Source organism: Myotis myotis, unplaced genomic scaffold (assembly GCF_014108235.1).
Source record: "Myotis myotis isolate mMyoMyo1 unplaced genomic scaffold, mMyoMyo1.p scaffold_m19_p_1, whole genome shotgun sequence".
Classification (NCBI taxonomy): domain Eukaryota; kingdom Metazoa; phylum Chordata; class Mammalia; order Chiroptera; family Vespertilionidae; genus Myotis; species Myotis myotis.
The window spans coordinates 112,341,776-112,354,363 of record NW_023416313.1 but is presented as its reverse complement, the minus strand read 5'-3'; the positions used below and the strand labels follow the sequence as shown (position 1 = coordinate 112,354,363).

The 12,588-nt window shown below is 35.4% G+C and overlaps 1 protein-coding gene across 3 annotated transcripts in view; it reads left to right on the top strand.

Annotated features, from left to right (window-relative positions):
* Positions 1-12,588, top strand: part of UACA (uveal autoantigen with coiled-coil domains and ankyrin repeats) — a 119,976-nt gene that overhangs the window by 81,023 nt on the left and 26,365 nt on the right. For all 3 annotated transcript variants that reach the window (XM_036347567.1, XM_036347575.1, XM_036347583.1), the window contains 6 exons: positions 2,017-2,198; positions 3,274-3,311; positions 6,001-6,069; positions 7,303-7,410; positions 7,931-7,963; positions 10,400-10,498. In XM_036347567.1, the coding sequence (XP_036203460.1) occupies positions 2,017-2,198; positions 3,274-3,311; positions 6,001-6,069; positions 7,303-7,410; positions 7,931-7,963; positions 10,400-10,498 (529 nt within the window). The remainder of the gene's footprint in view (positions 1-2,016; positions 2,199-3,273; positions 3,312-6,000; positions 6,070-7,302; positions 7,411-7,930; positions 7,964-10,399; positions 10,499-12,588) is intronic.

The following is a 12,588-nucleotide window of genomic DNA, read 5'->3' as shown; positions in this document are numbered from 1 at the left end:
ATTAACAAACGAGGACCCCAGTTATTTTAAGCTTTATGAAAATGTTTCATAAAATGGGCTTAAATAAGATACAAGGGAGAAGAATAAAAAATAAGATCTACAGTCTACTTTGTTAATGAGTCTTTTGGTTCCTGGAGCTTGACATGTTTCAGTACTGATTTTCTCAAGGTGTTTTTCTCCTTATCCTGCTCAGGCACAATGCCACCTCCTTCTGTGACACTGAGTTCATTCTCTATCCCACGATTCCCTTAGTTTATTTTTGCTTCTGTATTTGATGCTATTTTAGTTGGTGTGCACTTACAATTTCTATCTGTGATTCTCGCTTTCCCCTTTTCTAGGTCTGATATTTCATAGTGCTTACTATATTATAATTCTAGGGTTTATGGTCATAAAGTTTTGGACAACAAGGTACCTGAAAAACAGCCCCTCCACTTGTTGAATAATTTATAATGAGTTTCTGGGATTTTACAGATGATTCAGTGAAGTTGTTGGTTTCTTTTGACTTAATTTTATTTTTCTAAACATGTATCCTATTGTTTGTAGTTCATTGGAAGTGGAGCAGTATAAAGGCTTTAGATGTCAGGTTTTTTAGCACTAACTGTTTTTATTGTTCAGGCATCTCAAAGGAAGAAATTCTTAAGCAGTTAAATCATTGACATGATTATTAAGAAAGTGGCTTTTTGTATTTTTTCTGCAAATATTATAATCTGGTTCCAAGTATGTCTTAAAAATAAATTTTAGTATCAGAGAGGGATGATCTGGTTGATCCATATATAAGGCTTTATTTTTATTTTTTATTGCTTTTATATTTTTCCAAGCATGTTTGTCTCTGTTATTTTTTTTTTAAATTGGAATTTCTCTGCCTTTCCCGCCCCCTCCAAAAAAAATCAATGAGGTAGGGCAGTGTGTATTATATAGAGTAAATAGTAGATGTTTTAAAAATAAATTAAAATCTTCAGTTCTGACACTGTGTTCAAGTTTCATTTTATTCACTGCCCTATCTATATATAGCATTTCCCCCAATAACAAAAGCTTTGTTAATGCCTGTTTTATATAAAATTGTATACCAGTAACTATTAGAGAGTATAAAAGAGAAATAGAACATAACTAGTAGAGTAAAGCAAGAATCAGTTTCCTTATGAAATCCAATATTCACAATTGAAGACAGTTAGATATAAGATAACTCACTTCATTTCATTAGGCGTTGGTTTCCTCAGCAATAAAAATAGAGAATTGGGCACAATAATTGCTAGGATCCTTCTAAATTTGCATGATGATTTAATTATTTTGTTACATTATTACTATTTGCCGATATATTGTTAAGCGTTTAGTGCTGATGATTCTGTGATGGCAGAATAAACCAGAAATCCATGTTAATGGGGTTAATCGAGGAAGGTTTATTCGAGGAGGGGATTGTCAAGGACGGGGGAAAAAAAAGGAGACATATGTAATACTCTTTGTAATACTTTAAGCAATAAAAAAAATAAAATAAAAATAAAATAAAATAAAATTAGGTGTGAAGATGTGAAGGTCTCCAGATAGGAGAAGCAAGGCTCTTCTAAAAAAAAATAAATGAGGAACAAGAATTTGGTTCTTATTTTGTTTGATGTAGAAGGGATTCATTGGGGAGGTTTGCATGTTGTGGTTCAGTTCATGAAGGGTCTTGGATAGTTTGGGTTTATTGTAGTTTTGAGCTGGTGGTTATTTGTGGTAATTGACTTGTAGGACATAGTAGGACAGGAATAAAGGGAGTTAGTTTGGGAGTAGAAGTAGGAAACAAATGTCTATAAAGTGATACATACTTTAGCTCTGCAAACTAAAACACAAAGCACATGTTTTTATAAATGCAGTGACGTAAAAATATAAGATTAAAACATAGAGTGAAATTTGAATCTGCAATAAGGATGATTTTTTAAAGTAGTATTTGTTCTTTAGAAATGGGAGCTCTGGAAGAAGATTTCTAAATATTTTCTTAGATCTGTCTCAAGGTTTTTTATTCTCCATCTTCTCTTTTAGAACTGCTCTCATGCTAGGTTGTGAATATGGTTGCAAAGATGCTGTAGAAGTCTTAATTAAAAATGGTGCTGATGTAAGCTTGCTGGATGCCTTTGGCCATGATAGTTCTTACTATGCAAGAATTGGTGACAATCTTGACATTCTAACCTTATTGAAGACTGCGTCAGAAAATACCAACAAAGGTACCAGAAGTTTTCTCTAACTAGAAAAGTCCAGAATAATAAGGAACAGCTTTTAAAGATTTAGGAGGTAGAACTTTAGTTTGTAAGAAGCAAAATATTCGTTACTGAGGCAATATGTGTTGCAAATATTGTTTAGTTTATCACTAAAGCCTACTATACTGTGGAATAATTTATGAACTGAGTATAAAGGTCAAATCAAGTGTTTTAGTTAGATATATATTTGGGGGGGTTGAAACTCTTAACTTTTATACTTATAATTTTAAAGAATCATTGTTCAAACCTGTATGTAAAATATTCACCCAATATTTATTGAATACTTGTACCAAGTATTTTTCTGTGCTTATTAAAGAGAAATTGGAAAACATAGAAGAGTACAACAAATAAAATTAGTCTTTCATGCCTACTACAGTGGAGCCTCTATTGACATTTTGAGGCCTATCCTTGCACTCTTCTCCTATGCATGAAATCGAGGTCACCTGGAATGAACTGTAGATTACTAAGTGTAATATATTTTATAGGCTTTTCCCTCGTAAATATTTTTTCTATGATATGATTTTTATTGATGCATAAAATTTTATCTAAGTTTAATTTAATTATGAAATTTTCTATAGGTATCATTAAAGTTTTTACTTTTTACTAATATAAATAACAATTTAGTGACTGTCCTTATGCATAATTATTTCAGCATATTTTTATTATAACCTTAGAATTAATTCCCATAAATTGAATCATGGCGTTTCAGGGTATCCACATTTGTTCAAGCTTTTATTGTATATTGACAAATTGCTTTTCAATTAAGAGGTATTTTTAATATTGCATTTTTCATCTCTTCCCTCCCTAGCATTGAATATTATCTACCTGGATATTGTCATAGCAAAAAATCCCACAAATTTTGCCAATTTGAGATGCAAAAATGCTATTTCACTATTATTTGAACTATAAAGTATTAAGCATTAGAGGAAACTTAAAATTTAGTTTTTTCATATGAACTCAGTTGTACAGTTAGGGAATTCATATCCAATTGAGTTAACCTGCTGTTTCACTGTTTCTGTTCCTCATCTCTTTAAATCTTCAGGGAGAGAACTTTGGAAGAAAGGACCATCAATACAACAGGTAGATCTTAAGATTATACATAACTGTTTTGAGTTTTAATAGGTTCTTCTCTCTCTGCTCAGTTAATCATGCCCACGTAAAACTTACGTCTTGAGATCTGGAGGTTTTATCTAAATACTATCGCTCAGCTTGAGACTATGGATTTTAATTACAATGAATATATCCAATGGGAAATAAGTAGCCTCCTGATTGCTGACCTTCAACATCCAGCCCTTTGAAGTATGAGATACTGCACTTGGTTGGGATTCTTAAATGATGTATTTTAGCCTGGCAGGTCATAGCGGCTTTTTCTGTTCTCCCTTAATAACGGATCATTTATTTACTGTTTTGGCAAAATTCTTCCAACGTAATAAGAAATGAAGAAAACAGAGCTCAAAATTGATTATATATTGTGATTTCAATACTACTGTTAACATTTTGATTCCCTTCTCCTCTGTATGTATTTAATTTAATGAGGACTTTTCTTAAAAACAAAACACAATACATGAAATAATTCATACCTCATACTAATTTTATTACCAAGTCACTATTTAACACTGGTTTTGTGACCTAGTTTTAGTAAATATCATCATTTTGCCCTAATCTCTTCGAGTTACAGCGGGGTTGGTTTGCGGCACTCTCTTCATCTTGCTCAAAAGCTAGTGTAGGCAGCTTTCCTCTTCTGCTGGCTGTTTCCTTCCAGGCTTTCAGCTTTTCTCTAGTGAGAGGAACCTGAGCACTTCCAAACCCTGAAGAGAAAGTACAGGTACTTTCTGAGCAATTCTGATCATCATTCTGCATCATTTCTCTACCTCTCACCTTAATCTGAAAGCTATATTAAAGCATGTTTCCCATTTTAATCCATCAGAATTAAGTAATACATTCATGCATGGGCCATGTCTGCTGTCACTTTTCTTTTCCATCTGGAGCAACTGTGTCAACCTTCTCTCTCAGATAACCTAAGTGGGGGGTAGAGTGAAATAAAGTGTGCACTGTTGTGTTTGTACCAGCCATCTTACTTAGAATCTGAGAAAAATGATTTCTGAAATATATAAATATTTAAAGAACTATTGAATGTTAATATATGAATGATATTCCTTTTAGTGTTAATCTAAAAGAATGCATGGAGTTAATAGTCTGCTAGGAACTGAAAAACTCATTTACTTCCATTTTTATTGAATACATTAAAAATATATTCTGTAAATAGGATATTTTCCAGTACTAAAGGGCATATAATCCCTGTTACTGAGAAGACTACAGGATAGTTTAAAAAAATAAAACTTAATTTCCGTTTGCTTAACAGATATTTGTAGAGCACCTGTTATATGCCAATTATTCTTCTAAGTGATGGGGAGATCATAGTGTTAAAGTTTCTGACTCATGGAACTAACTCCTAGCCTAGTAAGAGAGATGACTGATAGGTAGACAAGTATTTAGGATCATAGCAGATGCTTTGAAGAACAATGGAACAGGGTTAGGAGATGAAGAGGGAGAGGCAGGGTACTGTTTTAGATTGTGTGGTCAACAAAGGCCTCTTCCAGGAAGTGACATTTGAACAGAGATCTGAAGGAAGTGAAGAGGGAGCCACAGGGCTCTGTGGAAGATGCCTCACTGAGAGAGGCAATGGCAAATGCACACCCCTGATGAAGGCGCATGTTTAGCAAGGCCAGAGTGACAGGAGTGATACGCACTTCATGGAGCAGTGACAGGGCAGGTTATGAAAGGACCCTCTGAAGGGAAGGTAGGGATGAAAGTGGTATGAGACTGGCCAGATTCCCCATGAAGAACAGTCCTTTGGTAGAAGGACAGAGGCTAGAAATGTATTTTGGGCCAAATTGTAATTACAGAATATTTTTTTTAATGGGAACTTGTCCCTGTAAATCTAAATCCAGACTTGTTAGAATGATAGTTTAAACACTTTGTTAAACAAAACTCAATAAATAATATAAAACATAATAAAATTATCTTACAGAATGAAAGCACTCGCTTTTTTTTTCTTAGCTCTCAAATAGAAGGAAGAAATGGTTGTCTAAATTATTGTGTCGATTTAAAAGTCAATTTGGGTGAAAAAAAAGGCGGTTGTTCTCTTGTTTAATAATTATGTTTTTATTAAAGCAGATCTCTAAGCTGGAATAAGGTTTGAAAGCAGTAAGTGTACAAAACAACACATACCCAACCAAGTCACTAGAGGTCTTTTATATAGCGCTGTTCAGAATATTGTCTGTTTTTTACTTACCACACCATTGGTATTTTATTTCATACTCGGGTAGTGTTAAAATGTTCAAAGAAAGAAATAATTTCCATATTTTCTTTCAACATTATGTGTCTCCTCCACCACCTCCTTGTTTTAAAGTCTAAATTCTTCCTTTGGGAATGGCTAAATGATGCTTTATGGCACAACTGTAGCTTTATGTCTAGTACAAAGTCTCTCACATTTTGGTGACTTTGGTTAAAACAACTCTTTAACAATAAGGATTTTAAATTGTGTATTTTATAGTATTTTAAAATTGATTTATTTAAAACCAGTATCCTTAAAGATGCTTTCCACTTGGAGTTTTAAATGGAAACAATGCTGCCTTGCATTATGTACACCAAAATTTAATGTTAGATAAACTGAAAATCACTAATTGACTTTATTGCCTATTGAGGAAAATGCATATTTCTGTATTCTCATACTTGTTAACCTGTGTTCTCTTTTGTTTTACCAAAGCGAAATATGACACACATGCTAGATGAAGTAAATATGAAGTCAAATCAGAGGGAGCACCAAAGCATTCAGGTAAAAAAGGGGGAAAAAATTGGTAGGTTCTTTTGCAAAGAATTTCAATGTTTTTTTTGGTAGTGGGGTGGGTGGGGAAAGGGAACAAAAATGGGGGGAAGTGAATGGGGGAAGAAGCAAGGGTAGCTTGGTAGGTTTTGTGATTCTATTTTCTTATCCAGTTCCTTCTGAAAGAATTGACTTTTGATATGAAAGTTTGGGTCAGTATTATCTTACAGAAAGTATTGCTTTAATATAGAATAGGAAGCAAATAATTTAACAACTTCACATAATTTTTTGTTCATTTAAATATATCTTTTTGGGGCCTAAATCATAAATTGCTATTTATTTTAGGTAATTATAGTGATAAAATGATAGTTGTTAATATAACTAAATAAAATTTGAACTTCTTCTGAAAGTATTTTTATGCTGATTAAGAAAAATAATTTTGTTAATGACATAGCACTTTTTACCTTTTACGTTTGTCATTGTTCAAAAAATAATAATTATGTGGCTTATGTTGGAAGAAAATCCTATAATTGAATGGTTTGTCTTACGACTGAAATACCATTAGAATATAATGGTATTTGAATGGCTATTTTCCATATGCTAAAACAAAAGTATTTTATTGGAGTTTTATTATTTACTATGTAGTGTTAAGAAAGTGGAACCATAACAAAAGCATTAAGAATAGTCTTGTAAATGTGAAGGGTGTTAAACAAAAGTGAAAATGGCATATTCTTCTGCTATATCCTTTTTCCAGATGATGCTTTTACTTTTTATTAGAATCATAATGGTTTGCTGTCTTGTATATACTTGTATTTATTGGATATCATAAGACTGTAATTTTCTGTGTTGTTATTTTTGATCTATGCATTTAAATCATTTGAATGTGATTGAAATTATTGAATTCTGTAGTTAAAGCTTTTATATATGTATATAGAGTAAAAGAGAAAAATTCTTTCATAAGAATTGCTCTTTTAAGGTTGGTCTAGCACAGCGGTTCTCAACCTGTGGGTCGCGACCCCTTTGGGGGTCGAATGACCCTTTCACAGGGGTTGCCTAAGACCATCGGAAAACACATATATAATTACATATTGTTTTTGTGATTAATCAATATGCTTTAATTATGTTCAATTAGTAACAATGAAATTGGGGGTCACCACAACATGAGGAACTGTATTAAAGGGTCGTGGCATAAGGAAGGTTGAGAACCACTGGTCTAGCACTCACTTATTATCTTTACTATTTAAGGATCTCCAGATTGAAAATGGAGATTTGAAAGAAAGGTTGAGAAAAATTCAGCAAGAACAGAGAATATTATTGGATAAAGTCAATGGTTTACAGCTACAGCTAAATGAGGTAAATAATCTGCATAATAAAAAAATCCAAAACTATTTTGCTATCAGTAATCACCATCAGTAATAAATTGTTAATAATTGCCTGTCACATCAAGTCAGGGTGCTAGGTGCTAAGGGAACTAAAATCAGGCCATTGCCTTGAGGAAAGTTCTATCTCACTGGGACCTTTACATGAAACTTTTATGTCTGATATAAGAACAGAGAATACTGTTGGTATGTAGTAGTAACAAACAACTTTAGGTTGGGGCTGTTGGATTGGAGAGGAAGGAGTAGACAGAAAATGTGAGAAGGAAGAGCAAGTAGGTGTTGATAATTGATGGTGTCCAGAAGAATCAGAGATGCTCCCGAGCCTGCAGAGTGAGAAGAGTGACTGACATCTCAGAGAGCAGACAGTAAGAATGGGCATCCTTGTTCCACTCTTAAAGACAGGTGCCAGTTCTTTTAAAAGATATTTGCCAAGCTCAAGTTTTTTCAAAGAAACTGTCAAAAATGAAAATACATTTCTTCTTTTTTTAATTTAGGAAGTAATGGTTGCTGATGATCTGGAAAGTGAGGTAGGAGGATAAATTCTACTTTAAAACTGTGCAATGTTATATTAATTGAAGATGATACTTCAGTATAGGTTTAAGTCGTGAATTGAGGTGGAGACCAGGATTCTATTTCTGTTTATTGCTCAAAGAGAAAAACAAAACCTACATGTGACCATAAAAGCATGTTTTAAATATATGGCATGGATTATCATTGACATTTTATTGTTAATGCCTCTGAATATATCATTTTCTGTGAAGCTTTCATGAAAAGATGTAAAATTCTAAACATTTTAAAGGAAATAAGATTTAAGACAAACAGAAATTTGAAATTTTCATAATATTGTTTGTATATATTATATATTTTATTAGTATACTAGAGGCCCAGTGCACGAAATTTGTACACGGGAGCAGGGAGTTCCTCAGCCTGGCCTGCACCCTCCCTAATCCGGGACCCCTCAGGGCTGCTGGCACCTAACTGCTCACCTGCCTGCTGGCCTGATCCCCCTAACTGCTCTCCCCTGCTGGCCTGATCCCTCTAACTGCTCTCCCCTGATGGTCTGATACCCTTAACTCTCCCCTGCCTGCCTGATCACCTCTAACTGCCTCTGCCTCAGCCCTGCCACCATGGCTTTGTCCAGAAGGACGTCCAGAAGGTTGACTGGAAGATGTTCAGTCTAATTAGCATATTACCTTTTTATTAGTATAGATGCCACCTTGCCTAAAAATGCAGGTTGTTAGCAGGTTTTCCCATTATGGAAGGAGAGCCTGCAGTAGCATCCTGGGTTCTGACCAGGGCGTATGCACTCATGCTTTATCTCAGCAGATGAGATTCCTAGAAGACTCTTGGATGTACCTTGAACATTTCTATCGATTTTGCCAAATCATCCTCCAAAAATGTTGAACCACTTTAAACTCCCACCAGCAACCATGCATGTGCCCTCTGTCCTACTTTGATGCCAGTATCATTGACTTCCCCCTAGAAGCTTCCCTCCCCTCAGCCGGGACTGCTTGGCACTTGAGCCAAACTCACTGTTCAGCCCAGGACTTGATTTCCCAAGATAGAATTATGGAGGAGGAAAAATAGTTTTCCTCTACCCTTCTGAGTTCTTAGCGGAGGCCCTTGTAATGAAAGACAGATTGCCAAGAGAAAAACTAAAGTTCTTTAACATGTGTACCTCGTGTATATGTGGGAGATCCCAGGGAAAAATGAATAACTTTCCAAAGTGGCTTAGAATCCAGATTTAAATACCTTCTTTCTAGGGAAAGGGGACAGGATATGTAGGCCTCTTAGAGGAGAGTACATGATTTTTAGGAAAGATGAATGGGGTGGGGGAGATAGTTTGTAACAAAGCTTGGATGTGATGTCAACTTCTAGTCTCCTGTCCTGTGACAGGAGTCAGTCTTCACTGGCTGATGGCACTTTTCCCATCAAGGGAGCCTTTTGGGGGGTCCAATTTTAGGCAGAGAAGGAGACTTCAGTGAAAACCTCTCCTTGCATTTGCTGTTTTTCAAGCATCTGCAGGTCAAGATCGTCAATATAACAACATTGGAGTGGTCTGTTCTCTGACCTCCAGAATAAACCCAACAAAAGCTTGTTTCCTCTCTTAGATCATTTGCCACAGTAGTGTTATTCCTTGGAAACAGTATTCTGACCAGTATTCTGATCACTTCCTGGGAGTGGTCATAATACACCCTGTGTTTGTAGAAAAGTATGGGCCATATCACTAAATAAATCAGGGTCAGTTTTCTCATCTTGTGGAAAGGGAGATAAAGTTATGATAGTTTATCTCCCTTTCCACAGGTTTCCTGCTGGTTTGTGTCTCTGCTGCAGCCCCAGTGGCCCCAGCGCCTCTGTGGTCTTGGGGTTAGGGGCTGCTGGGTGCCCACCCCCCTGCGGGCTCTGTCTCTGCTCCTCTGACCCCAGCAGCTCCAGCCCCGCTGCAGCTGTGGGGCTTAGGGCTGCTGGGTGCTGGGCCCCGCTGCAGGCTTGTGTCTCTGCTCCTCTGGCCCCAGTGCCTCCGGGGCCATGGGGCTTGGGGTTGCTGGTGCCCACCCCCCTGCGGGCTGTGTCTCTGCTCCTCCATCCCCTGGCAGCGCTGACCAAGCAGGCCCAGAGGCCCTACACCAGCGGGTTGGGGCAGAACGCCTGCGTCATCACCAGGCTTCTCTCGGCCACTTGGAGCCTACGTATGCAAATTAGCCGTCATCTTTGTTGGCGGTTAATTTGCATATCGTGCTGATTAGCCAATGGGAAGGGTAGCGAAGTTACGGTTAATTATCATGTTTATTATTAGATAGGATGTATAGAAATTTCAACTCTACTAATAGTTATAAATCTACCAGGCTAGAGAATTCATTAACTGCATTCCCCAAAGTAATTCTAATTCATGTTTCCTAAAACATATTTTTAACCCAATATCAAGCACAGTGTGATTTTGTTCTGTATTCTTTCCATTTCAGAAAGAAAAGCTGAAGTCCCTTTTGGTGGCTAAAGAAAAGCAACATGAAGAAAGCTTAAGAGCTATTGAGGCTCTGAAAAATAGATATAAATATTTTGAGGTATAGAAAGCTTAAATTGTTTCATATAACTCAATGGGTAGTATTAAAGGACTTGGAGTCAGACTTGAATTTGTATTATCATTCTTTTCTTTATAGTTTAAATAAATTGACCTTAGACAGTTTTTTATTAAAAATTTCTGAGGTTGTTACATTTTGACAAAATTGTAGTAATTATGCCTTTTTCCAGAGTTGTTGTAAAGGTTAAATGAGATCTTTGAAATTGACTAGCATATAACAGACATTTAGTTCAGTTCTAGTTGCTCCTCATTTCCATGCTAACCATTTAAAGACTTTATATATTTGCCTATAAACTTGCAATGATTATAATGGCAATAATAACAAAGTATCATATCAGTGAATAGTGGTATTATCAGGATTATCTCAGAAAACATTCCATACATACGTGGATTACGTAGAACACATTGGTGAAGAATAGGGTGTTAATAAGGCTCAGATCACATACTTGTCTTTGGTTGGATCAATTAACTTTTAGTTTTTGCAAGGCCATGTTTTTTTAAAAAAAGACTTTACTGAAATATTAGAAAGCACACATGTTCAAATGTATAAGTTGAAGAATTTTTACAAATTCTTAGGATCAAGAAAAAGCATTATCAATACCCAAAATCCTCCTCACACTTGCTTCCTTTTACTACTCTATTCACCAAGGGTGACCACTCTCCTGACTTTTAACTGCATAGATTCATTTTGCAAGGTCATAATATACATTTTATAAATGTCATTCATCACTGGGGTTCACTGAAAAGGGTGACCTATTTAGTGTGAATCTTCATCTTTATTGGGGAATATAGCTCCAAAGAACATAGCAAAGGTAATTTTTTTTCTTTTTTGATTTTTTAAAAATTTATATTTATATTAGTTTCAGACATACAGCAAAGTGGTTAGACAATTATATAATTTATAAAGTCATCCCCCTGATAATTCAAATACCCACCTAGTACCATACATAGTTATTACAATATTATTGACTTATGCTGTACTTTACATCCCCGTGACTATTTTGTAATTACCAATTTATAATCACCTTTTTCACTGTCTCTCCCAACCCTTTTCCCCTCTGGAACCATTAGTTTTCTGCATCTATGACTCTGTTTCTGTTTTGTTTATCTTGTTCTTTATATTCCACATACAAGAGAAAACATTTGGTATTTGTCTTTCTCTGTCTGACTTATTTCACTTAGCATAATACTCTTTAGTTGTAAGATTTCATCCTTTTTTATAGCCAAGCCATATTTCATTGTACATATGTACTACATCGTCTTTATCCCCTCCTCTGCTGGTACTGATGGGCACTTGGGTTGCTTCCGTATCTTCGCTATTGTAAATAATGCTGCAGTGAACAAAGGAGTGCATATATCTTTTCAAATTAGTGTTTTAGGTTTCTTTGGACATATACCCAGAAGCGGAATTGCTGGGTCATAAGGTAGTTCTATTTTTAATTTTTTGAGGATTCTGCATGCTTTTTTCATAGTAGCTGCAACAATCTGCATTCTCACCAAGAGTGCATGAGGGTTCCCTTTTTTCCATGTTCTCACCATTTGTTGTTTGTTGATTTATTGATGATAGTCATTCTGACAGGTGTGATATCTCATTGTGGTTTTAATTTTTATTTATCTGCTGATTAGTGACATTGAACATCTTTTCATATGCCTGTATGTCCTCTGGAGAATTATCTATTCAGGTCCTCTGCCTATTTTTTAAACAGATTGTGGGGTTGTTGTTGTTTTGTTTGTGTTTTTGTGTTTTTGGTGTTAAGTTACATAAGTTCTTTATCAATTTGGGGTATTAATCCCTTATCAGATGTAACATTGGCTAATATCTTCTTCCATTCAGCTGCTTGTCTTTTCAATTCTTTGATGGTTTCCTTTGCTGTGAAAAACCATTTTAGTTTGATGTAGTCCCATTTCCTTATTTTTCTTTTGTTTCCCTTGCCTGGGGAGATATATAAGTATTGCTAAGAGATATGTCAGAGATTTTACTGCCCATCTTTTTTTCTAGGAGTTTTATGGTTTTGAGTCTTACATTTAAGTCTCTAATCCATTTTGAGTTTATTCTTGTATCTGGTGCAAGAA